Consider the following 24,932-nt stretch of genomic DNA (forward strand, 5'->3'; position numbering starts at 1 on the left):
GTGGCTGCTGGGCATTGCACATCAGGCACGGGCACGAGGACTGGGCACAGCACCAGCCAGGGCACAACGTGTGCCAGCATTGGCATTGCACTCTGGCACTGAGTATCACATCCCAGACCCTGCACACCTTGCATCAGCTCCAGGCTCACCACTGGGCTGCTCTTTGGGTCTGCCTGCCCTCCTGGACTGAGCCATCTTGCCCTGCTTCTGTTCCCTGCCTGTCACCCCCCTGGGCCTGCCTTGTCCCCCCAGCAGTGCAGGATGGTGCTGTGGGGAGCTGGGTCCAAACCATCCCAGGCTCTCTCTCACCACTTCCTCCAGACACTGCCAGCCAGGACCACAGGAGGGGAGAACTTGGTAAGCCCACTGTGGCTGTTGGCAGCAAACTGGAGGAAGGTTTGGTATGTTTTCATGCCACCGAGAGAACAGTGCCAGCTCCTGCCTCAGGCTGGTGCAGGCCAAGCTGTCCAGCCCGTGAGCAGGACCCTGCTGGTATGTCTGGGACCATGGATGCAGGACGTGTCTGCTCTGGCCAGCCTGGGACAGTAGGGCAGGCGTCCTGTCCAGGTGTCACTCCAGGGGTGTCCCACACTATGTCTCTGGGACACCAGTGCTGATCATTAACAGCCCTTATCGGGCATTGGGTACAAGGTCCTGGCCAGGGAGGCTGTGTGAGGCTGGGTAGGTATCTGAGAACCCCGTGAGTGGCTGTTTTTGCCCTCGGTCCTGTCTCACCATGCACCGAGACTGTCCTGCGCTGGGCTCCAGGCTGATGCTTTGTGTACTCCCTGCCAGAGGGGCCGGGACTGGGGTGCAGGACACAGGCACCCCCGTGCTTGTAGACACCCCTGAGGCACCAGAGGCTTGTAGACACTCTGTAGACAGCCAAGAACGAGCGCCTGCTGCCATCTCATGGCTGCTCACAGCCAGCTCTGTCGCTTGCCCTGCCCCGGCCGTGTTCGGAGCCGGTGCAGCAGGAGAGTCCCTGCCTGAGGACTTCTGTAAGCTTCCCAGCCTGGGAAACTGAGACCCTGTAGCTCTCACTCTCCCAGACAGAGGATGCCTTGGTCTCTCCCAGCCTGCTGTGCTTCTCCTTGCTGGGCAGTGGAACCCTGCGACCTCTTTCAGTTTAAAACAATTGCCTCTTGCAAAAAGAGTGAAAACTACAGTTCCTTGTAAAAGGTCTCTCTCCATCTTTCTTATAAGCCCGTTTATAGATTGAAAGGTTGCAGTAAGATGTTCCTGAGCCTTCTCCAGATTGAACAGCAAAAATCTCTCAGCTTGTCTCAAGGGAGAGGTGCTCCAGCCCCCCAATCATTTTGTAGTCTTGTCTGGCTTGCCTGAATCTGCTCCAACAGGTTCATGTGTCTTGCACTTAGGACCCCAGAGCTGCTCTACTTCAGGTGAGTTCTCACAAGTGTGGAGTGAAGCAGGAGCAACCACCTTCCCTGCCCTCCTGGGCATGCTTCTTATTTCCAGTCTCAGACGTGATCTGCAAGTGCACATTGTCTGCTCATTTACTAGTTTTGATCCACCAGTGCCTCTGACTCCTTCTCCGATGGATAGCAAGCTCTCCATCCATCCATCCATCCATCCATCCATCCATCCATCCATCCATCCATCCATCCATCCATCCATCCATCCATCCATCCATCCATCCATCCATCCATCCATCCATCCATCCATCCATCCATCCATCCATCCATCCATCCATCCATCCATCCATCCATCCCTCCTGCAGACAAAACCGGTACTAAGGTGGCCCCGACCTGTGTTCAGGACCTCGCACTCGACCTTGTATGGGCAGGGCTGTACCACCGCAGCCACTCCCCAGGCCGGTCCTCGGTGCCCCGCAATCTGCTCGGGACGCCGAGCGGGCACCGTTATCCCGGCTACTTCCCGCTCCTGCCACTAGGCTGTGCTCCCCGTCCTCGGACGGCGGGAGCGGCGGCGGGGACCGGAGGGGGCTCCGCCGGGGCCACTGCCAGGGTTGTGGGGGAGGCAGGGCTGGAGGGGGGCCGGGAGGGTTGGGTGAATCATTCCCTCTCAGTCTCCCCCGGCGGGGACTTCCGAAGGGAACAGGCTGGGCCATGACCCATCCACGGCCGGAGGATGCCGCCTAGAGCCGGGGACACCGCCAGCTCCAGGGAGTCCCCCAGTGCGGGGCCAGCCCAGCTTGGCGACAAGCACAGCAGAGGCGGGAGAGCAAATGCTGTCTTCAGCCGTGGGGATGTGGAGCTGGGGGTGGCAGGTCACATCCTGTGTGTCACTTTGCCCCAGGGATGCTGTGACTGTACTCATCCCACAGAGCCATTGTAAGGTCCAACCTCATCTCCCTGGCAGGACCTGTGGGTGCAGATTCAGGCACTGTGGGACCTCCTGCCTCTCTGTCCCTCAACCATCCACCATACACTGCTTATGGAGGGTCCTGGCTGCTGGTCCTCCACAGAGAGAGGGACATCTCCTTTATGTGATTTGTGCAGTGTCACCCAGGAGCTGGAAATCTTTCCCAGAGTTGCATCCACTGACCCTGATTTGCTCTCCCACAGATGGGGGGAGGAAGTGGGGTGTCCCAGGGGAGGGCATCCCTTGACTCATCCCCAGGAAAGCCCAGGCTGTGAGAAGGCTGATCCTGGGTCCTGAGGACTGTAAACAGCCCGGAGCACTGAACTGGAGATAGCCTGTTACATTAACTGTGTGTCACCACACTGTCACTGCCTGAGTCATGAGCCATGCTGGGGCCAGTGGGGCTGCAGAGGGGGACATGAGGAGATCAAGAGGAATGTGGACAAATCCCAGGTCTGGAGATGGCTGGTCTTCTCCAACACAAAGGGTTCAAGTGGGACCCTCTTGGCCCTCTCCCAAAGGTCCCCTTCCCCTCCGTTGCCTCTGTCTGACCCCTCAGACCTGGGCAGAGGCCTGGGGGCAGCACAAAGCTTTTGAAACAAGAGGCAAATCAACCAGAATGATGGTGTGTCCCCCACGACCACCATGGAGGGCTCAGCACCTGGCAGAAGGCTCTGATCCAGGCTCCCCTTGCTTTGTGGCCCATGGGACCCTGGTGGGCAAGGACCTTCCCCCGAGGACGTGAGAGTGGGATGCCGGAGAGAACCCGGGGCTGGCATGCTGTTATCACAGGAGACGGGAGGCAGCCCCAGGCTGCTTTCAAGTGGTCCTGGCTGATTAGTGACTTCAAGTGCCTATGGAGTTATTCTAAGTCAAGTAGGAGCAAAGGGAGCTGACCCGAGACCAGCGCCGGGCTTTCCTGGAGTTTCCCACATCACCTCTGCTCCCTGCCAAACTCTCCAAGACAGGGGGGTGTCTCCTCTTTTCCATCTGCTCTCTCTGTCCCTTACTCCTCCTGCAAAAAGCTGTTTGCTCCAGCCTAAAGCAAACCTGATTTTATCTCCTGACTCCAGTTCCCTTGGCTGTGGGCCATGGTGGATGCCTCCCACGCAGGAGCTGAGAAGCCCATTCGGGACCCGTGCACAGAGCGGGCTGTGTGTGCTGTGTGTGCCACATGACATCATGTTTACAGCCCGCAGGGGCCCAAGGACAGCGGCATCGCTCGCAGCCCAGATATGCGTGTCCTTCCCATGGATGGACAGATGGATGCGTGGGGAGCTGGAACGAGTGGGACTGGCCACATACCCATGCCTCCCTGAAGAGGGGTGATTCAGCTTTGTTGCTCTGCAAGCCGGTTTCCTTGGCCTCAGTTTCCCCTTTGGCCAGTGGAGAGTGGATTCTGTGCTAGCAGTGAGGGCGCACTGCTGCAGCAGCATGAGGTCAGGCCCTCAAAGTGTTGCGCAGCAAGAATGACAAATTTTCTCCCTTTGGGATGTGGATGTTCCCTTCTCTCCCAGGACAGATGCTATGTGAAACAGGTTGTTTGGAAAGAGCAACAACAGAGTTACGCAGGCTCACTAAAGAGTGTTGCTAGGGCTTTCCTTTCTCCTGTCCATCCATCCATCCATCCATCCATCCATCCATCCATCCATCCATCCATCCATCCATCCATCCATCCACACTCACAAGCAGCTTTCTCACAGCCATCTCTCTATCCATCTCTGTACACTCATCCATCCATCAACATACATTACTTTTCCCATCCAGCCCCCTTACCTGTTCATCCAGAGAACTACCCACCCATCTGTCCGTCCATCCATCCATCCATCCATCCATCCATCCATCCATCCATCCATCCATCCATCCATCCATCCATCCATCCATCCATCCATCCATCCATCCATCCATCCATCCATCCATCCATCCATCTCCCGCCTGTCAGTGCCCAAGGGATGACCAGCTCTCCCTGAGGGTGTGGTGTGTGCTCACAGGTGTGTGCACATGTGTGTGTGGATCATGCTGGCCATGCAAAATGCTGTGGGCCGTGATGTCCCAGGCTATGTCCAGCCATGGGGCAGGGCCAGGAGTGCCGGCCAGGGGGAGGGGGACTTGTCTAATTTAAGAATGGGCCCTACAGTCGCTGTCAGCACCGGGCGGCTGTCATCTGGGGACAGGTCCTCATCAGCTCTGCTTGCTGCCCGCCAGCCTGACATGAAAGGGCTCTGCACCCCGATAAGGCCCCAGACGCTTGGTCCCAGAGATGGGCAGCACTGTGACCAGGCCTGGGGGACCCTGAGGAGTAAGTTCTAGCATGGCTGTCCCCAGATTCACTGTCACTTCAGCACCATGTGGCTTGTTTGTTTGCATCAGTTGGGAGCTCAGCCCTGGGGGCCAGCCTCCGCATTGAGCACTGGATCATGCCCTGTGTCATCACCATCTCCCACTGGTGACATGACCCCAGGGAGGGCACCATCCTCATCATCCCCCTGGCTGCCACAGACCTGTCTGCTGGCTGCTATCCTTCACTGGCGTTCCCCAGCTGTGAGCAGCCATGGATGGGGACCGTGTTGTTTTAATAAGATCATTCTCCTCCTGCCGTGAGGTCGCAACCTGGGCTTATGACATCACAGCGCGCTGCCATGGAAATGCCGGGATGTCACAAACACAGCTCGATGACCTCACTGCAGGAGCAGGAGAGGAGGCCAATGTGGGTTTGATTGCCAATGTCCTCAGGAATAAAGGAGGGGAGGGACGCTGGGAAAGTATGCGGCCTCTGAGCGCCAGGGTGTTTGGGTTGGAAATCGCCACGCTTTCCCCACAGCAGGAAAGGCCCATTACTTCCTCCCCGTCCGCTCCCTCCCAGCAGCCAGAGCCCCCCCCAGCCTTGTGGCTGTGGGGTAGGAGGGCTGTTGGAGCAGGGCACCCCCGTCCATGCCCTTGGGGCTGCATGGCTGGGAATGAGAGACAGAGCTCAGCACAGTATCAGGGCACCAGCCTAGAGGCAGAGGGAGTTCAGTGGGGGGTACAGGATGGGCCACTCAGGGGATACTTTGTCTCACAAGCAGGCTGGGGATTGCTGGGGATGCTGTCACAAGAGGCAGAGCAGGCTGGAGTCCTGGGGAGGTCTCCTCTTCCTCAAGAGGACTTCAAAGTCATACTGCTATAAGGGGATATTTCTCCAACACAGCACCCTCAAAACTGGACCTCAAAGCACCTCTTGGCCCAACCCATCCCCCCAATAAGTGTCCCCTCCCCACTGCTTAACCAACAACTTCTCCTGGGGACCCCAGGCCCAACTGGGGACCCCACAGCCCCTCTGTCCCATCACCCCTACCACAGCTGAGTTCTCTGTACTCCGCAGCCCTTGCCACTGGGAAAAACATGGCTGTTTGGGGGGGCACCCGTCCCCCAGCTCTCTGTTACAGGGGTGCAGGGGTCTGCTCTCCCCCTGCATCCTCCATCATTAATTTACATCAGTGGCCAAGTGGGGCTGGGGCTGCCTGGGGGGGGCTGAGGAACACGGCGCTTTCCCCTGATAGCAAAAATAAATACATTAAAATTCTTGCAGGAGGCAGAAGAATGCGGGACGGCAGGAAAAAATTGTTTTATAATTTGTAATAACACAAAAGCCGGGGGGGGGGGAGTGAGCTGCGAGAGGAGAGGAAAGGCAGAGACAAAGGATCAGCTGTGGTGGTGGAGGCTGCTTGAGAGTGGCAGTGGCATCCCCGTCACCCTGGATTAGTATGACCACTGTCACCTTGTCCTCTGAAGTACATGTGCCTTTGGGTCTTGTTGCAGAAGAGGAGGAAGCAAGAAAATTACAGGGGTTGAGTGAACCGGCAACCACTCCCCACCTGCTTAAACAGGTCTCAGCATCTCTGTGCCTCAGTTTCTCGTTGCTAAAGGAGAATTTTTATGCAGCTGTGAGAAAAGCTGTGAAATAGGGGCAAACACCTGGCATACAGCCCATCCCAGCTCCTCAGACCCAGACACAAGGCAAGGAGCCCACCTTTGTCCACTCTGCCCCACCAGCCCCTCTAAGGGTGCTTTGCATTAGGACCCAGGCAATGGGGCCACTTGCCCTAAGTGTGCTGGGGCACGGCAGCCCCCCAGCCCCCTCCATCCTCACGCAGAGCTGACACGATAAGGCGAGTTGCTGAGCACCAGCCGCACCTGCTCGCCGAGACGGCACCCCCACCCCCCCCTCCCCTCTTCGGGGCAAAATCAAAGGGATTTTTCTGCCCTTAGGAAATCAGATAAAGGCTTCTCACCTGCCCCGCGCTGCCTTTGCGAGGAGGCCAGGCGCTAGGGGCGGAGGGACAACAGGCACTTTCAACACACCGGCAGATGAGTCGGGCGGTGCGGCGAGCTCTGCCGGCAGGGGCTGGGCCCCTGGTACAGCGTCAGCCTCGCCCAGCCGCAGCAGGGATGTCCCCTCTCCACCAGCTGCTCGCTGCGGACTGTCCCCCCAAATCAGAGGTGACGGGGTCCCTGTAGGACAGCTAGCATGGAGGCTGGTGGGTGAAGGCAAAAGCAACAGGGACAGGACATGATGCAGTAACCTGGATGCAGTGCCCAGCTCAGGGACTGAGCCCGTGTCCCTGTGTCCCCATGTCCCCACGCTGTGGCCAGGGCAGCTCAATGCTAGTCACCATGCCAAGAGTGCAGACCAGGAGCCCATTTCCTGTGTGGGAGGGCAGAGAAAGAGCAGGTGTGAATACTCCAGAGGTGGTGGGAGTCTCTTACCTCCCCTGTGCCCAGGAGGGAGAGAATTGTGCCAAGCTGCAGATAAAGCCTGAGTCATTCACCACCAAATGCTGTTAGCAGGGAGCAGACATGCCCAGGTGGAGGGATGGAACCCCTTGTGATCAAGGCAAGGGAAACAGTTATGGGCAAGCCAGGGGCTTGAGATGGGCAAGGTATGGGAGGCCATGAGGGGGGACAGAGCACAAAGAGCTGCTGGAGGGAGGGGTGATCTCACTGGCAGCTAGGGTGCTCTGCTTTGCCCATCATAGTTGGAAGATGCCTCTTTTTCCCTTGGCCTAACCCAGTGGGCTGGCTAGTTGCTCCGTGGAGCTGGGTGCAGAGATCAGGTGAGACTCCCCCAGGGTAGGTCCTCTCCCAGGATCCATAGCCCAGATGCTGCAGGGCTGGGAGCTGCATCCCCAACCTCTGCTGGGAGCCATAAATGGTACAAGAGGAATCAGAGATGCAGAGCACCGGTCTGAGCTCTGGAAAACCATTCCTGAGGCTCCTCTGTGGGGAGAATTGGTGTGGCAGGCTATGGGCTCCTCCTGTCCCCAGCTTCCCAGCCCTTGTGTGGCCCACTGCTACCTTCTGGGGACATCAGCTTCCTCCTGCCCCAGGCAGCTCCTGCTGCTCCTCCTGTTATGAGCTGGTGCTGGGGACTGTGTCCATTCTGGGCCCCAGCTGCACCTGAAATGAAATCACCATAAACCAGATGTCTCTCAACACACTCTTCTCCTGGTTTCCTTGCTCCTAGGGCTGGCTCGATCATTCTCCTGCGTGTCCCTCTGCCCCAGGCGTGTCTCTCCAGAGTGCTGGAGCTAAGTGTGGGGAGATGCTTGTGAGGGGTCACTCCTCCAGCTTTCTCAGGTGGGACAGACTTTCCCAGATGGACTGTCGCCCCTGAGGACAGGCAGGGTCATGGAGCCAGGCTTATGCCAGGCGAGCCCAGACAGGGACAGAGGCCCGGCAGGGCTGTCCTGGGGGCAACACAGGGACTCCAGGTTTGGGCGAGGCCACGCCAAGGGTGTCAGGGTCGGGCAGGAGTGTGACAGGAAGGTGTCGGGGACACCTCGAGGCCAGGTCGGGTTTGACAGGGCTGCGGCAGGACCCCGAGTGGAGCCGGACAGGGCTGTGTCAAGCAGGGCTTTGCCAGGCAGGTCCGTGCCAAGCAGGTCCGCAGCAGGTCCGAGGCTTCGGGGGCAGGGCTGTGCCAGCCAGATCCGCAAAAGCGGCTGCACATTCAAACGCGGCGGCGGGACGCGGGGCCGGGCGGGCTGCGGCCACCGTCCTCTACCGGAGGGTGCCCGTGCCCACATCGTGTCCGTGGTTCTGCGCTGGGAACGAAGCCTGGCACCCAGGAGTCCCCCCGCCCGGCCCGCCCTGTCCGTCCCCCGGGCTCCGGTTTCCCTGTCGGAGCAGATGCTTTCGCAGCCCCGTCCCTCCTCCTTCTCCGGAGCAGCCTCCGCGCCGCGCTCCAGCCGCCGGAGGTGCCTGCCCAGCCCAGCCCAGCCCGGCCCGGACGGCCCCGCCGGCCGCGCTGCCTGCCCGGCCCGGCCCGGCGGAGGGAGACAGCGGGCACCCACCCGCCGGGGCCCCGGCCGGACCTCGGGGGTGCCCGGCTCCCGGGCAGTGGCGTGGAGCGAGTTCGACGCTTTCCTCAGTCCTGGCAGGATGCTGCCTTCCTCCCGGACCCAGCTGGGGCTCTTCTTCATCCTCCTCTGCCCCGCTAACATCATCGGGCTCTGGTGGTGAGTAGGACCTCCGGGGGGGGGGGTAAGCAGGAGGGCTCGCAGGGTATCTCGATCTCCGGGGGCAGTCCCCCCCCAGCTTGGGGACAAAAGAGTCCCCTACATCCAGGCACCACTTGGGTTGGAATTGCTGCTCGCTGGCTGTTCTGGTCCAGACTGAGGCACCCACATATTGTCAGGGTTTGGGCACACAAGTGTGCTGGAGGCAGCAGGCTGGGGATCCCCAGGAGTACAGGGTGCACAGGTCCTGTGGTGAGAGTTGCACTTTGCCTCCCCGCACCCCCAACCCTGCCTGGGAAGCTTGCATGCCTGAGGGGTGGGCAAGCGGGCTTAGTGGCTTCCAGACCCCTTCAATAAGTCAAATTTAATTAAAAGCCTTAGGGTCCCTACAGTGTCCCCCCTGAATGGTGGCCTGGACACAGCAGGGACAAAACCCCTATTTGTAATGGTGCCCTCATCAAAGGCAGAGACGGTGCCTTGCAGGATACCAGAGGGGGTGGGGGATTCATTACAGGCGCAGATCTGGGACCCAGCCTTGGAAAGCCCAGGTATCTGTCGAAACATGAACTATTTAAATCTATTAAGAATTTCACCCAGCCTGTCTTTATCCGGTTTTAAGTGCTTAGATTCCAGCTCCCCGGCGTGCCGTCCGGGCTATCATTCATTATCTGAGGCTATTCGTCTCCACATTGTCACACTCTTTTGACCCCTAAAATAAAGCTCTCCATAAGCCTTTCCCCTCGTGGTCCCCTGCCTGCCCACCAGTGATTTATTCCACGTCTCCATTCCCTTTGCTAGCCCTGGCTCCAGGGCTGCACTGGGGGCCTTTGTGAGTGTAAATGGTACTGTTACAGTCAGTTGGACATCAGCTGAGAGTTTGTCCCTGGAGCCCAAGCCCTGTGTTTATCGCTAGGCAAGGGTTTAACATGGGGTTGAGAGGGACTTGCCTTGGGGTTTTTTTGCTAGAAAAGGGGGGACTGAGGTAGAGCAAGCCCTGGCCAAGGCAGGGTGCTTGTTGAGGGTCTCCATGCTCAGCGCACTTACCTCAGAGTAGCTCTGCCATTGCAGGGCATATGCCCTCCTTCTGCTGTTTCTCCCTGGCTTATTCTCAGACACACACAGCTGTCCCTTCAGCTGTCCATGCTTTTTCTGCCCCATCCTCGTCAATATCTCCAAGTTCATGCCCTGTGCTCCAGCTTTGAGGATGTCTGCCCATGACTGGAGCAGGTAAAGGTGAAGCAGAACCTCATTTGCTGTCATTTCAGGGGCAGGCAGACAGCACCAGCCAGGGCAGGGTATGGGGTACCGGTGCCCTTTGCCCCCAGGTGCTCAGAACTGGATCTCACCATGGAGTCTGGGTCCTGCTGGTGCCATGTGTGCATAGGCAGCAGTGACTTCAGGAGATTAGCAGGATTTGGCAGAGGAGGGCAAGGGGTCAAACGTGCTTTTTCTTCTTTTAAAAAAAGAAGAAGAAAAGGAACCTTTATTTTAAGAATAATAACTCAGCTGCCTGATGTACAGCGAATGCACCGGGCAGTGGAGTGGCTTCAGGGGGATCAGCAGCTCACACTCAGCTTCACTCTGGAGCCAGCGAGCTGGGAAAAGGTGGTGGGTGAATGAGGCCACCAGCACTGCCAAACAGATGTGCCAGGCTTCCTGGGACAGGGCATAGGAGCAGTTGGGTGATTCATGAAGTGCTTGTCTCAGAGTGTGGTGTTTTGGCCCCTGGCTGAGATGATCTCAGGGAGCCCCTTCCTGTGTGGGGCAGAGCAGTCTGGGCACTCGTGACAGGAATCTTCCCATGTGCCTACTCCTGATACTGGTCCCCTCTCCCAGGTCTGGGTAGCCCTGGTGTCTGTGGGTTTTGCTGTTGGGGGGCAGAGGTTCAGGGGAGCAGCTGTGTGTTGTGCCAGAGTTCCTGGAAGCCCCAGGACTAGTGGCATTGATAGAGCTGTTCCTTGCTGTCACTGTCACTGATGCATAGGGACTTTGGTGGCACACCTTTGTGCATCACTGGGCACTTGTGGGTGCTTAGCCAAGGTGCTCAACCATTTTCTCCTGGCCAAGAAAGAAATGTCCTTACAACTTCCCCATCACACCCCTGAGAACATTATCTGTGTGTTGGGGGGCATACGGGGGTTACCTGTTTAAGCCAGCTTTTTCCCCCACTGATGACCCAATTTGTGAGAGGGCTATAGCTGGGCTGGATCTCAAGAGGCACAGTCCCAGCCCAGGCAAGCAGCAGGGCCTGGCCACTCACAGGTGTAACGGTGCCCATTGGGATCCTGGCACATGGTTGTATCTATGGAAAAAGATTTAGGTATGGTGTACAAGCACTGACATCCTGCTAGTGACATTGTAGCCTGAGAAAGAGTATCCTCATTGTGTTAGGATGTCCCCAGAGAGCTCACTGAAGACACAGACCATTCCATGGCAAAAGGGAGCAGGCTGTGGTCAGTGCCGATGGAAGATAAGTCACTCACGTGCTGCTGGCACCTTGATTAGTGCCAAGCTGCAAGGAGTAGGCTCTCCTTGCTCCCAGCAGCTCTGTAAATCCTCTTTCTTCCTCCTCCCCTATTCTTTACACGTTTCTTGTTCAGCTCCTTGTGCAACAGTGATTTCTCCCTGAGCAGGACAGGCAGGGACTGCCTGGGGCTCCAAGGCTGGCCCAGAGGCTGCAGAGATACAGAGCAGGAAAACTCAGTGCCTGAGGAGCCCCAGGCAGGTTCAGGGCAGGATTTCAGCCAAGCTGGTTTGCAGTCGGGCTGTGCTCGCAGGAGTGCAGAGGAACTCTGGGGATGGGGGCAAGCAAAACCAGCTTCCCTGGTGCCTGTTGGCTCTCCATGGGCATGGCTGAGAGCACCTGGGACATGGAGGAGAAAGCAAGGGAGAAAATCATCCCAGCTGAAATGTGCTCTGCTCCAGCTGTAGGTCTGAGGGGGCCCAGAGGAGTGGACACCTGCCCTCCATCCCCTTCCCACCCATGCACAAGGGCAGTGCACTTCCAGCTTTTCTTCAGAGGTGCTCAGAGAGGACCTCTCCCACCACCCCTTGCTTGAGGGGGGTCCCAGTCCCATGTCTCTCAAGCCACACAGCCTGTGTGACCACCCAGCAGTGGTCTCTCCTCTTTCCCTGCCCTGACCAGCACCCACACTGCAAGGCTAGAGCCTGTAAGGGCAGGCTGCTGGGCCGGAGGGCCCTGCCTTGGGCTGAGCCTTGTGAGTCACCCCTGGCCTTGCTGACCCACAGTTGCTACCCCACGGCGCCCAACAGGCTGGGCTGCCCAGCCTTCCCCAGCATGTCTTCTGCCCTGGAGCAGCACCACACGGGCAGAAATGAATCTCCCACTGGGAGAGCCCCTGCCTGATGCCATCTCCCTGTGCCCTTGCTGGGGCAGCTGCTGACTTGCTGGGTTTTTTGAAGGGACAATGTTTCTCTTTCACCCTTTGAGATGACTACTGGCTCCAGCATTGGGCGACTTGTTTTCTCCCACAAAGGCAGCTGAACTTTTCCCATTGCCATCCCTTGTCCCTGTTCCTGGTCACATCCACTCTCCCATGGTGACACCCAGGCTCCCTGGCCATGCCCTACATGCGCCCACAGCTGGAGGATTTGTCTGGCCTTTGCGTCAGAACCTTGAGTGCTTCAAACCCCCCTTGTGCAGGAGGGTACTGGGCACACCCTGACATCTGCTGAGGCTTTGCAGGGTCCTCCCACAACATGTGGCACTCACATTTGGGCATGAACTAGCCAAACCCTTGTGCTACCCCTACTTCAGCCTCTGTCAGCACCCAGAAGAATGAGGCAGTGACCATGGTGGACTTCTTTCTTCTTATCCCAGCCCTTCCAGGATCTGGACATGGCTTTAGGACCACCACCTCTGCAGGTGAATGCTCCTGCCATCCCCCCAATACCTGCAGCACAAGTTTGGGCAGCTCCTGCTCATGCCAGCCTGGCCTCAGCATGACGCTGCAGCTAGCAGGTCCATGGGTTGGTGCAATGTCATGCCAAAGCCTCTATCCTTTAGGCAGCTTCCCAGCTGTTTGCATGCCATCCTTGCCAAGGAGATGTAAGGAGGAGGGAGGGGAATGGGGTCCCCCTTCTCTTCCCAACCCATGGCATTTCCTGCTTCCTCAGTGCCCCGGCTGCTGCTCGGCAGCCAAGCCCTGGCTGTGCCCCCCAGGGCAGTGACTTGCTGCTTACTCAGCACACCTCCATGGGCTCCTGCTCTGGTTCCACACCCAGCTGCCCTGTTAGTGGCAGCGCTCACACATGGCCTGGGTGAGGGGCTGAGTGCCCACCACATGCCTGCATGGGGTCTAGGAAAGCTGGGTGGGTGAAAATTCATCTGGGGGTCCCCCTTGCCCTGTTTGCACAGCTTGAAAAGAGATGGGCTCCCTTTGGGTTTGACTGGTAGGCTGTCACGCAGTGTGACATCATTGTGTGGGGCGTGAGGTGGCCTGTGTCCCCAGGGGTGGAGGTTGTCCAGGGCTGTCACCCTGCAGTTCTTACCTCTCCAGGTGGGTGCAGAATTACCTGTGGGCTCAGAGTGATGACCTGGGTACCCTAGTACCTACATCACCCTGCTGAAGGCTTCCAGAGGCTGGGATAGAGACCTGTATGCGAGGCAAGACACAGCCGTACTACCGTAAAGCAGAGTCCCCCTGCCCCACAGGAGTGCCCAGGCAGCCGTACTCAATGAATGCAGGCCTGTCGGATCCCACATGGAGCTGGCATGGCCCAACCATTGCTCTCCTGCAGGTGTGACTTTTAAAAGCTGACTATCCTCCTCCCCACTGCATAGTTCTACCAGCCTCACTGCCTTGGCTTCCTTCAAACCAGGACCTTGCTGGGTCCCCTCCATAATGGTCTGCTGGCAGGGGCCAGAAGTCCTGCTCCACATCATCCCCATGCCCAAGGAGAAAATGGTGACTTGGCCCAGGCTCCTTGGTCCATGATTTTGGCTGGGAATGAGACTGGGACATGCTGAAACCCTCATGACCATGAGTTGAGCTGTGAAAAAATGGTGATTGTGGCTCTTGGGAACCCCCGTCTCTGTTGCAGCAGGCGCAGCATCCAGAGCACAGGGATTGCATCAGAAGCCCTGGTGACTCCTGTTTGAAGTGCGTCACTGGGACTGGGCTCAGGCTGTGGCTGTGGCAGTCTAAGGGGTGACAGCGGCAGGTGGGCAGGGGTTTGCAGCCCTTTTTCTGTGCCTCAGTCTCCCCTTTCAGCAATGGGGGTTGTTTCCCTTACACAGGGCTGCTGGGATAGTGGGGCTCACCATCCCATTGGCTTTCGGGGCAAGACAGAGCCCCCCAGCAGCCGTTCTGGCAGCCAGCAAAGGGCACCAGGGGCAGGTGGCAGGGATGCTGCTGTGCTGCTGAGCCTGGCTGGGGGCTCCTAGGCAGGAGGCAGCAGGGGGCCGGGGTGCCCCAGGCAAGTTGTGGGGAGCCGGGCTGGCGACCCTGTTCCTTCACCAGGGCAGGGGGAGGAGTGCCCGGCAGCAGAGGTGGGGCACCTTAATTGTAGATGCGGGAGGCCTTGGAGCGGGACAAGCTCAGGCAGATCTGGGCCCTGCGCCGGAGCCCTTGCCAAAGTGGTAGCAGTTTGGCAGCATTTTTCTTGCCCTTGTCTCCCCCCATTCTCCCCCCCCCCCCCAAACCCTCCAAAGCAAAACAGCTCTTGGGCTCCCGGCAGCCTCCCTGTGCCAGAAAGTGGAGCCCAGCGGAAATTAATATCGCTTGGGACTTAGGCAGCCCACCCCACGCCTCGCCGCCAGGACAGAAAGCTGCTGCGCTCTCCCGCTAGCCTCGCTGCAGCCTGGACCATGGGTGGGGACCCCCGCGGTGCCGGTGAGCCGCCCATCACCCCCAGAGCCGCGGGGCTGAGCTCTCCTTCCTGGCCTGATCCAGCGGGCTGGGGTGAGCCACAGTTCAGTATTTGATCTAACGGCCCCGGGGGGCTGGCGCATCGTTTTTATATGAGTACAAAGAGTCGTCTCTTAATGAAAGTCCCATCCCGGCTCCCCCTCTTCCCCACTCCACCGACAGAGGCAGCCAAACCTCCGCCATCCTGCTGTGGTCACAAAGGACAGCAAGCTTGGAGACCAACATGGAGGCTCAGATCCCTCTGTGGTCATCACGGGATGGGTCTGGACAGATTTTCTGGTCACTTTCCATGTGGGCCTCAGTTTCCCCATCTATGGAGGACCTGTGCCAGGCAAGCTCTGCGGTGCTTCCCCAGCTGCCCCAGCCCTTTGCAGAGGTCCATGTGAATCATGCAGCAAAGGGAAACTGAGCTGCCGGGAGCAAAGAGAGATGGGTTCTCCCCAGCAGTAGTGTGGGCTTGCCTCAGTTTCCCTGCTGGAAGTTCCCTTTCTGGGCTATGCCTCTCTGTTGAACTGTTTAACCTTTAAACCTCCAGCCAAAGCATAAGGGCTCCTTTTCCAGACTCTGCAAGAGGGCACATCCTCTCCAAACCCAGCTGGGGTCTGGTAGGCAGGAGATCCAGGCAGCTGGGGAGCTGAATGAATCAGGGGAATCCTGGCAGGGCTTTGAGCTTCAAACAAGGGGCTTGGAGGGAGTTTGCACTGGGGACAGGATTGCAAGCAGAGTACTGCAGCCTGGTGTCCCCAACACAGCCCCCCAGCTGCACAAGAGTGAAAAGGAAACCCAGAACACAGTTAAACACTGAGATTCAGCTTGCGATTTTTGAGCCCCTGGGGCTTGGCCAGACTATAAAGCTCTGGGTTTGGAAGCTGTGCAGCTGATGCTCTCCAGTGAGTGGGGCTGAAGGCAGCATGGGCCGCCTAAGCACTGCTCCCCAGGGAATCCCAGGGAATGTAAGTTCTCAATCATCAAGCATGTCCTGATCCTGGGGTATGCTGGGTCTAGCCCTGAGCTTCTGTGGGCATCCATGGCCGTGAAAATCATGTTGTTGAGCAGGATGAGCTCTGAGCCCATAGAAGCAGTGCTGGAGGCAGGGGTGGGCTGAGTTTAGGGTGTGCTAAATTGGTGTGGCCCATGGCTCCGGAGTTGCCCATGGCAGAGCTGGAGCACGGCCTGTGCCAGCACGAGGCAGGGTGCTGCAGGCTGCGCAGCTGTGCGGGCTGTGCCATGCAGGGCACTCCAGGCAAAATGTGTGGGGAAAGTACAGGAGTTTCTGTAGCCCATGGCACACTGGGGAGCACAGCAGCGTGCTCAGACTTTGCCTTCAGGGTCAGGGAGTCAGGCACCTCACACCAGCTGTGCTGGCAAGGAGTTGCTGCCTCTGACGTGGGCCCAGCCAAGACTTGCCCTCCCTCGCTGGCATAGGCAAAGCTGGCAATGCCACCTGCATCCCTCCCTTGCACTCCCGCACCCGCCCGTGGCTCCATTCCCTGGAGTCAGTGCCTGGATTTGGGGAGGTGAGTACAGGATCCTGGCCAGCAGCCGAGGGGCTTTATCAGAGGCAAGGTCACTCTTCTAGTCTCCCACAGGGTAAAGCAGCGAGAACCCGTGGAGAGGGGGAGACGCACCAAGATTGCTGGCTGGGCTCCTTGTTGTGTCCAAAGCTCTGGGAGATGCAGCTGCATCAGGCATCAGTCACGTGGCAATGCCAGGGCTGGGTTAGTGCCAGGACTGGCAATGTCAGTGCCAGCCGCAAAGAGAAGATGCTGAGTAGCACAATATTTCTGCCATCTCCTTTGGGGACACCACCATCACCCCCATGGATGTCCCCAAGGATGTAGAGTGGTATGTGCCATCATACCACTGTCCCAAGGTAGGAGATCCCCCAATTCCCCAGTGGATGAACATGGCAAGGTATTGCCTGGGTGAGCCACCCATACCTATTGTCCTATCCCCACTGCATTTGTCTCTCTGTCACCCGGGCTCAACATGGAGCTGGGACTGCCCTGCAGCCTTGCTCCATCCCTGGGAGTAGGTCTGGTCACGTCCCATCCACACCCTGGTCTCTGCTGGGTTTGGGTGCTGGTTTTGCTCTGCTCGCTGTCCCCTCCTGCAGGGCAGTGGGGAGCCCCCTGGTCATGGACCCCAACAGCATCTGTCGCAAGACGAAGCGGCTGGCGGGGAAGCAGGCAGAGCTGTGCCAGCTGGAGCCAGAGATTGTGCAGGAGGTGGCCAAGGGCACCAAGCTGGGCGTACGGGAGTGCCAGTACCAATTCCGCTTCCGCCGCTGGAACTGCACCAGCCACAGCAAGTACTTCGGCAAGATCCTGCAGCAGGGTAAGGCCAGTGCTTCCTCAGCTTCCCAAAAAGACCCCAGCCTGGTGAAGCACGTCCCCGGGACTCCTGGAGCAGAGTCTCGGCATGCAAAGCTCTGTGTGTGTGTGTGTGTGTGTGTGTGTGTGTGTGTGTGTGTGTGTGTGTGTGTAGGGGGTTGCTCAGTGCTCCCCGGTGCAGTCACGCTGAGGTTTTACTGCTGGGACATGTCTCCCTGTGTTGTAATGAAGCAATTACCAATGCTCCCAGACAGTGCAGGGCTTCATGAAGCCCAAGAATGCACCCTCGTCTGGCAGTGATTTACTGCTCCCCCGGGACCCCAGGGTGTGCTGTGGGAAGGGGCCCGGCTGGGAGGCAGTGTGCAGCCCTTGGGAGCTGCCCCTCACCCCGTGGGTGCCTTTCCCATCCCTCCTCCTGGCCTTGCAGGGAGTGGAGGAGAGAAGTTTTTCTCCTGTCCCTGTCCCTGGATGGGCACCCTGGTGTCACCCTGAGGAAGAATAGGGCTGGGTGGCAGGAAGGTATGTGCAGGTCTCAGACAGTGGATACAGCAGTCCAAGCCAGGCCCAGCTGCAGCAAAATCTGAGCAGGAGCAGAGCAAGAGGGAACCCATAAGTGTGTAAGGGATGGGAAAGCCCTGCCATGCTCCTCAGGGAGAGTAGCTGGGAGTGAGTGGTGCTCCAAGCAAGACGGGTTGCTTGAAACACCTTCGGCTGGTAGGATCACTTCATGGGAAGTGAGTTTAGCCCTGCCCCTCTTCCCATGTTGGCCCTTGTGCCATGGCAAATGAAGATGCTGGAGCAAGGCCCAGTTTCCTCAGCCATCACATCTGTTGGTGCATGGCCAGCCCAAGGCAAAGTGGGTATGCCCATGGGCCATGCTGGGGGGTGAAGGTGGCATCCCTGGAGGGTTTGGAGAGGGCGGGATGCCTTGGGCACCCAGCTGACTGCAGATACTAGTGGGGGTCAGAGCTGAAGCCTCGAGGGAGACCTGGCCCATGGGAGGGGGATAGGTTCATTTAAAAAGCTGATTTGCAGATGGGGGTTCCCCCAACACAGGGAGGTGTAATCAGCCAAGAGGCAGAGAGTCAAGGCACATGGGGGACTCTCCTGTCTCTGGAGTCACCTATTGTCACCATAAACTGGCAGTGAAGCAGGTGGGATCTGTACCAGGCGGGGATCTGCTCTGGAAGTGGGGTGGTTCCAGAATGCAGGGCCAGACCAGGTGGGGAGTGAAAGGTGCTGGCAGATGAGCTGCTGGGTACCCAGGAACAGCTTGTGTTGGAGGAGGCACAGGCACATCAAGCATGGGGATGCTGAAGGAGCCACCACATTGGTCCAGCCTCACTGCTGGGGTGGTAGAGATAAGCAATGTTGTAGGGTCAGTGGTGAGTTTGAGTCCCTGGTGCTCTGAGGACATGGGACACCCCAGCTAGAGGTGTGGAGCTCCCTAGGGGCAACAAGGTGGGTGTCAGAAGCCCTCAGAGGTGCCAGCAGGCACCAGCCTCCCTGTGAGCCTGCAGGGACTGCACAAAGTATCTCAGCATTTTTGGTGTTCCCAGCTCCATCAGATGAATACCGCCCATCCAATATCCTTTTCTATCCAAGGATGCTGCAGACCTCTCATTCCTGGCCATGGCCTCCCTGGCCCAGTCATGGCTGTCCCCTCTTCCCTTGCTGCCACCTGTGCCAGGTATGGCATGCCAGGGCAGGCTGGCCTGGGGATAGCCACGTGTCTGGAGGAACTGTCAGAGGAGCCTCATCCCCCCAGGGCCTGGCTGGCAGGGTGGCATGGGGATCTCTGCCAGCTTTGGGCTGTCTGCTGAGGGTTCTGCCAACCCCAGGTGGGAGCAGGCGGGTGGTCGGGTGGCTTGCGGGGGCAGGAGGGCCTGGGGAGGGGGTGGTACCCCCTTGGTGGCACTGCCAGAAAGGCACTGGTGTGCCCAACTCCTGTTAACACCAGAGGGATGCAGGTGCTGCGTGGGCTTTTGGAGGAAGCTCATGGAACTGGTGCCCTGGTACCCTCTTCCTTCAGCCTCCCCACATCAGAATACTGAAGAAGGAGAGATGGGACACCCCCCAAAACCTACCTTCCCCTCCCTCCCCAGGAATCCCCTGTAGGCCACCACCCTGGGCCAGCCCTGCCCTGGCATTCGGGTGGGCAGGAGCGGGGCTGGCACGGTGCAGGGGGGCGCGGGAGCCCCCCGAGCAGGGCGCCGCACCCCTGCCGCCAGAATCCCCCGCTGGCTGCGGCTGCGAGCGGCAGGTCCGGGCAGGGGAAAGATGCTTGGAATTCGTGTCCCGGAGCAGAGAGAGACAGGAGCAAATACTAATAATAAATAATCCTGCAGGGTGGAGGCTGTGCCGGTGGAGAGAGGGGGGTGGGCAGCTCCCCATGGCAAAGAGGGTAGTGGGGGGAGAGCAGGCAGCACAGCTTCATCACTGCCGCCCTGCAGAGGGTGAGTGACACCCTCGGTATCCCTTGCAGTGTGCCCTTCCAGGTGTGCCCTTCCAGGTTTGGAGCTGGGGTTGGGATTTTTACTGCTTGGACGGAAATTGCAGGGTACTGTGAGGAAGCTGTGGGTACCACCTGGTCATCTGGGATCACCCTCTGCTCTCTGAGCTTCCCTCTTTCCTATGGGGCAGCACCCACACTTGCAAGAGGAGGTGGGAGATTCGTTGCGTCTCCACAGCTGAGTGCAGGAACACTGGCAGGGCTTGACCATCCCCCAGAGTCTTCAAATCTGCTTGCAAGAGGCATCTCCTGCTCCTGGCAGCCCATTCCAGGGTGGGTGCATCCCCCAGGGAACAGCACCAAACACATATGAAGAGGGAGAACGGGGAAGCCCCTGGGATGTCAGCCAGGGGGTGGTGCTTTCCTTGCTGGAGCTGACCCCACATCCCAGCCCTGTTCGTTCTCCTGCAGATATCCGTGAAACAGCCTTCGTGTACGCCATCACGGCAGCAGGAGTGAGCCACGCCATCACGCAGGCCTGCAGCATGGGCGAGCTGCTGCAGTGTGGCTGTGAGCTGACACGGAGCCGGGCCCCCCCCTCACCCACCGCGGGGCCGGGCACTGAGGGCACCGCCTGGGAGTGGGGGGGTTGTGGGGATGATGTGCAGTTTGGCTACGAGAAGTCCCAGCAGTTCATGGACGCCAAGAACAAGAAAGGCAAAAATGACATCCGAGCTCTTATCGACCTGCACAACAATGAAGCCGGGCGCTTGGTAAGGCCCTGCACTCCCTGTCCCCTGCAGCCCTCGTGCCTCTGCCCAGCCCTCCACCTTCAGTGTCCCCAAGCCGTGTACCTGCACCAGCTTTGGCTGAAATATGACCCAATACCTTTCGGGTATCCTTTGCAGATGCTTTGGAAACCCCCGGGTCACTCTCCACCCCCAGCCCCTCCCCCGGGCCAGGGCAGCACCACCAGGCAGGGATTTGGCTGGGGGTGCTGGGCAGTGAGAGAGGGAACGGAGGGCTGAGCATCGCTGTCTCTTCCTCAGGCGGTGCGCAGCTACATGAGGACAGAGTGCAAATGCCACGGGCTCTCGGGATCCTGCACGCTGCGGACCTGCTGGAGGAAGATGCCCCATTTCCGCGAGGTGGGGGATCGCCTGCTCGAGCGCTTCAATGGGGCTTTCAAGGTGATGGGAGGCAACGACGGGAAAACCCTCATCCCTGTGGGTGACAATATCAAGCCTCCCGATAAACAGGACCTCATCTACTCGGCCGACTCACCTGACTTCTGCTCGGCTAATCGTAAGACGGGCTCACTGGGTACCAGGGGCCGTGTCTGCAACAGCACGGCCATGGACACGAGCGGCTGCGACCTGCTGTGCTGCGGGAGAGGGCACCGGGACGAGACAGTGGTGCTGGAGGAGAACTGCCTTTGCCGCTTCCACTGGTGCTGCGTGGTGCAGTGCCGCAAGTGCTCCGTCCGCCAGGAGCTCAGCCTCTGCATCTGACAGCCTGGGGTCAGGCGAGGACAATTTGGGAGGCCACCTCCAGGCTCTCAAGGCCCCCCTGGGACAGAGACAGGTGGAGCCGGTAGCAGGGTCAGCGTGGGTGAGCTCAGCTCTGCGCTCCGGGGAGTCCTGGCTTCCCCACAGGGCAGCACGGGGTTGCCTGGCATCCCCATGGTCCCCGTGGCACAGAACTTCCACTAATAAAGCTATTTAAAGCCGTATGCCACAGAGCTTCCTGGGGAGGGCTGAGAAGTGCTGACCGCCTTACTGAAATGGGATCAGCCAGAGAGCTGCCTTGCCCCAGTTGTGAGTCCCAATCAGTCACACTTCTGCCAGCCCCTATCCCTGCTGGGATGTATGGCGAAGTGCAGCTCATTTTTTATCTACCCTCTGTTTTTCTCTGTGGTTGTCAAGCCTAGAGATGTGTGTGGATGAGGGCGAGTACTCTTCTGCCCTGCTCTGCTGCTTCCAGTGTGTGAGTGCTCTCCTCCCATCACGCACAGCTGTCATTGCTTGGGGTGCCTGTTTGTGTCCCACCACCATCTGACCTGGGATGTTTGCAGTCCATGGTGCCTCCACTCATGCCTCATGCCAGAGGTACATCTAGCTGCTCTAACACTGTGCTGTTGTGCTCTGACTTTCCCAAGGGGACCCTCTATTCTTTACACTCCAGCCATGTCACTGCAGTCCCCGCTGCAGAGCCTGGCACACAGAAACCCTGGACAGCGCTGACACTGTTGGCTTGGTGGCATGCAAGGCATTCACTTGGCATGCCATGGGCCACGTGCAACCCCACCTGGGTGGCAGGGTGCCAGGCATGTATGTCTTTATAACCTGATCAGCCTGTGCTCCTCATGGACAAACACAGGGTGAGGAGCAGCCTGCCTGGCTGCCCAGCAAGGCAAGCTGCCAAGCCTCTGTTCCAGGGGCTCCAGGAATCTCTGAGGGGGTCCCTCCCATGCTGCAAGGACCCACAGGAACTGGTTTCTCCAGGGTTACCCAGCATAGGGGTTTAGGTAACTGCAGAGTGGAATGTGTGTATTCAATGCCTGCTCAGCTGGCAATGCCCCACTGGGCTGAGGACCCCCAGAGGGATGTCAGCAGGGTGAGAGCCAGGGCAGAGAGGTCCACACTCCTGTGCCTGCCCTCTGCCTTGCAGCAGTGCTGGACACTGGGGGCTTTCCTATACACCCCTCTTCAAGAGAGCTCTAAGCTGAGGTAGCTGAAGTGGGCAATGCCCCATGTGTGGGTAATGCCAGGCAGGGTAAAAGCAGAGTTCCCAGTGCTGGGCACACTGCAAGGCAAGGGAGGCTGCATGGGGTGCTGGAGATGTCCACCAGTGTGTCCTTCCTCACCTGCCCCACCCCAGGCAGCCAGTAGGGAAGGGCAGGAGAAGCAGAGTGCTGGTGAACCATTAACTTAACCCAGCAATCATTAGGGAGGAAGTCTCTAAATCGGTTAGCTGCAGCTTTGCAGCTGGAAATTCCCTTCTGACTTGTGGTGCTGGGAGAAGGGAGGCACACAGGGCTCCCGGGGACTCCTGTCCCCACACCCACCCACAGGAACACATGGGTGGGTGTGAGCAGGGTAGGGTGGGTGCTGGTGAAGGTACCTGTGCATGCAAGCAGCTTGCTGTGTGTGCATGCACAGGTAGCATGTTTATGCTTGTTCATATGTGTGCATGTGAGCTTGTATAACCCATCACTGTGTGTGTGAGCCCCTCGTGGGTATGTAAATAAGTTGGCCTGTGTGTGTTTTCCTCATCTCTATGAATACACTGTCACACTGTGTGTGACAGTGACACTGTCCCCCGTGTGCCTATGTGAGAGTATGTTTGTGTGTCATATTATGTTTCCTCAGGTGTGTCTGGGACAGGGAGGATGTGTGTGGGTGCAAAATGGTCCTCCGGGAAGGCAGCTGGAGAGTTGTAGGAGCTGTGTGCTGGAAGATGTGCGGAGCTGTTCCGTAGGCTCTGCAGGTGCCTCTGAATTGAATGCACTTGAGCACACCCTATGGCCTGGACTGCCTGATAGGAGAGGTCAGTTCAGGTGGGTCCTGTGAAACTTTAGGTCACCCCTGCTGTCCTCTGGAATCATAGCTGAGACCACCTATAGAGGGATTCTGAAACTCTCTGTGAGATGTTCAGAGTCTGGGTTCCAGCCTTCAGTAAGTTCCTTCTCTGGATTCTGTCTCAGCTCCCACACAATGGGCTGCTTTCATGCTCTGGGCTGCATGGACATGGCTCTGGAGATGTGGCAATGGACAAACCCCTGAGAAGACATTTAGTACTTTTGAGTAAGGTATCTGACCTGTGTCCTTTCTGCCATTGCCCCAAATCACAGCTCCTGAAGGATGGAGATCACAGAAGCCAAAAATGTGGAGGGGAAGCACATGGTCTGTGCTTGTGGGGTAACTCCTCTGCACATCCACGAGTTACCTCTGCATTGTGTCTGTGGGCTTCTCATGAATGTGAAAACCAGTTGGGCTGTGTGTCTTGTTCTCTGTCCAGCTGGGGAAAAGGGGCAGCTCTTGTGGGGGCTGACAGCTCCTTACGACAGTTCTCTACTGCTCCTGATCTGGCAAAGCCAAATCCATTTCTTTGATAGCCAGGAGAAGCCCTGACACAGGCAAATGCTGCAAGCAGCCTGTTAGGGTCTGGACTGTCCCAGTGGTTTGGAGAGGGATGAACAGCCAGCAGAACCCCCTAGAAATCTCCCAATTCTCCAGACCTCCACAGGTCCCCAAGAGCTCCCCATCCAATTGGATCTCACCCCAGATTCCTAACACACCCCAGCAGTCCCTCATGGCAGTTACTCCCCACATCCCCAGGAGTGCCCCAGGAGTCCCCCAGATTCCTAGAAGTCCTGCAGCCATCCAGGCCCCCAGGAGCCTGCTGAACCCCTGAAACCCAGCCTGCGGAACCCCTCAAGCCCTCCCGACCTGGGGGCGCCGCATCCCCGCAGTAGCCATGGCAACCCGGGATGCGGGGCGGAGCGGCGGCAGGCGGCCGCCAGGGGGCGCTGCGGCACGGTACTGGGAACATGGGAGTGGGGATGGGATGGGATGGGATGGGATGGGATGGGATGGGATGGGATGGGATGGGATGGGATGGGATGGGATGGGATGGGATGGAAGGATGCATGGAGAACATGGGAGTGGGAATAGGATGGGGTTTGATGGAAGGATGCATGGGGAACGTGGGCGTGGGAATGGGGAGGGATGGAATGGAGAGCTGCATGGGGATCATGGAAGTGGGCACAGGGTTTAGTGGTGAACATGGCAGTTTGATGTTTACAGTTGGACTCGAAGATCCTAGAGGTCTTTTCCCACCACATAGTTCTGTGGCTCTGTGAATGTGGCTGTGTGTGGGGGCTCGTGGAAGTTCAATGGGTTGAGCAAGTGGCTGTGTTCGGGGCGGATGTGTGTGCATGGGGAGGTGTGTGCGTGTGGGTGTCCATGGGACAAGGGGAACAGGAGAGTGTGTGTGTGTGTGTGTGTGTGTGTGTGAGAGAGTGTGTACAACCCCCTGATTCCCATCCCCGTGCTGTTGTGGGCAGTGGTCAAGCAGGACTCTGTTCTGGGGGGGCTGGTGAAAGCAGGAGTGGACAAAGGTGGCTGTGTGGGTGCGGTAAGTAGCTGGAGAGCCTGGGGGGTGTAGTTGTAGATGTGCGTGTGTAGCCCAGATCCCTGATACTGGACAGTTTACATTGCAAAAGTTGCAGGATCTTCCCAAGGGAAAAAGAGGAAGTTTATAATAATTGGATTTAAAAAAAAAAAAAAAAAGGCGAGAGAGAGAGAGAGAGAGAGAGAGAGAATCCCAGACCCCTGTAATGTTAACGACTTTGGGGTTTGGTTTCTTTTTGTTTTTTACTTTTTTTTTTTTTTTCCAAATGGGAAGATTG

The 24,932-nt window shown here is 58.2% G+C and overlaps 1 protein-coding gene across 2 annotated transcripts; it reads left to right on the forward strand.

Annotated features, from left to right (window-relative positions):
• Positions 1 to 8,715: 8,715 nt before the first annotated feature.
• Positions 8,716 to 21,251, forward strand: WNT6 (Wnt family member 6). Of its 2 annotated transcripts, XM_030241846.2 has the most exons (4): positions 8,716 to 8,843; positions 16,856 to 17,071; positions 19,991 to 20,292; positions 20,569 to 21,251. In XM_030241846.2, the coding sequence occupies exons 2-4, from the start codon at positions 16,873 to 16,875 to the stop codon at positions 21,028 to 21,030; spliced, it is 963 nt and encodes a 320-aa protein (XP_030097706.1). In that variant the 5' UTR covers positions 8,716 to 8,843; positions 16,856 to 16,872; the 3' UTR covers positions 21,031 to 21,251. The 2 variants fall into 2 exon arrangements, with proteins under 2 accessions (XP_030097706.1, XP_009086143.2); XM_009087895.4 differs by lacking the exon at positions 8,716 to 8,843 and having other exon boundaries at positions 8,860 to 17,071.
• Positions 21,252 to 24,932: the final 3,681 nt, after the last annotated feature.

The sequence above is a fragment of the Serinus canaria genome, chromosome 7 (assembly GCF_022539315.1).
Source record: "Serinus canaria isolate serCan28SL12 chromosome 7, serCan2020, whole genome shotgun sequence".
Taxonomy (NCBI): Eukaryota; Metazoa; Chordata; class Aves; order Passeriformes; family Fringillidae; genus Serinus; species Serinus canaria.

What these genes read in the sequence shown, in the direction of transcription:
- WNT6 (XM_030241846.2), top strand. Translation starts at nt 16,873, where the DNA reads ATGGACCCCAACAGCATCTGTCGCAAGACGAAGCGGCTGGCGGGGAAG. An exon ending in CGGCAAGATCCTGCAGCAGG is followed by an intron (nt 17,072 to 19,990) that starts GTAAGGCCAGTG and finishes GTTCTCCTGCAG; the next exon opens with ATATCCGTGAAACAGCCTTC. An exon ending in ACAATGAAGCCGGGCGCTTG is followed by an intron (nt 20,293 to 20,568) that starts GTAAGGCCCTGC and finishes TCTCTTCCTCAG; the next exon opens with GCGGTGCGCAGCTACATGAG.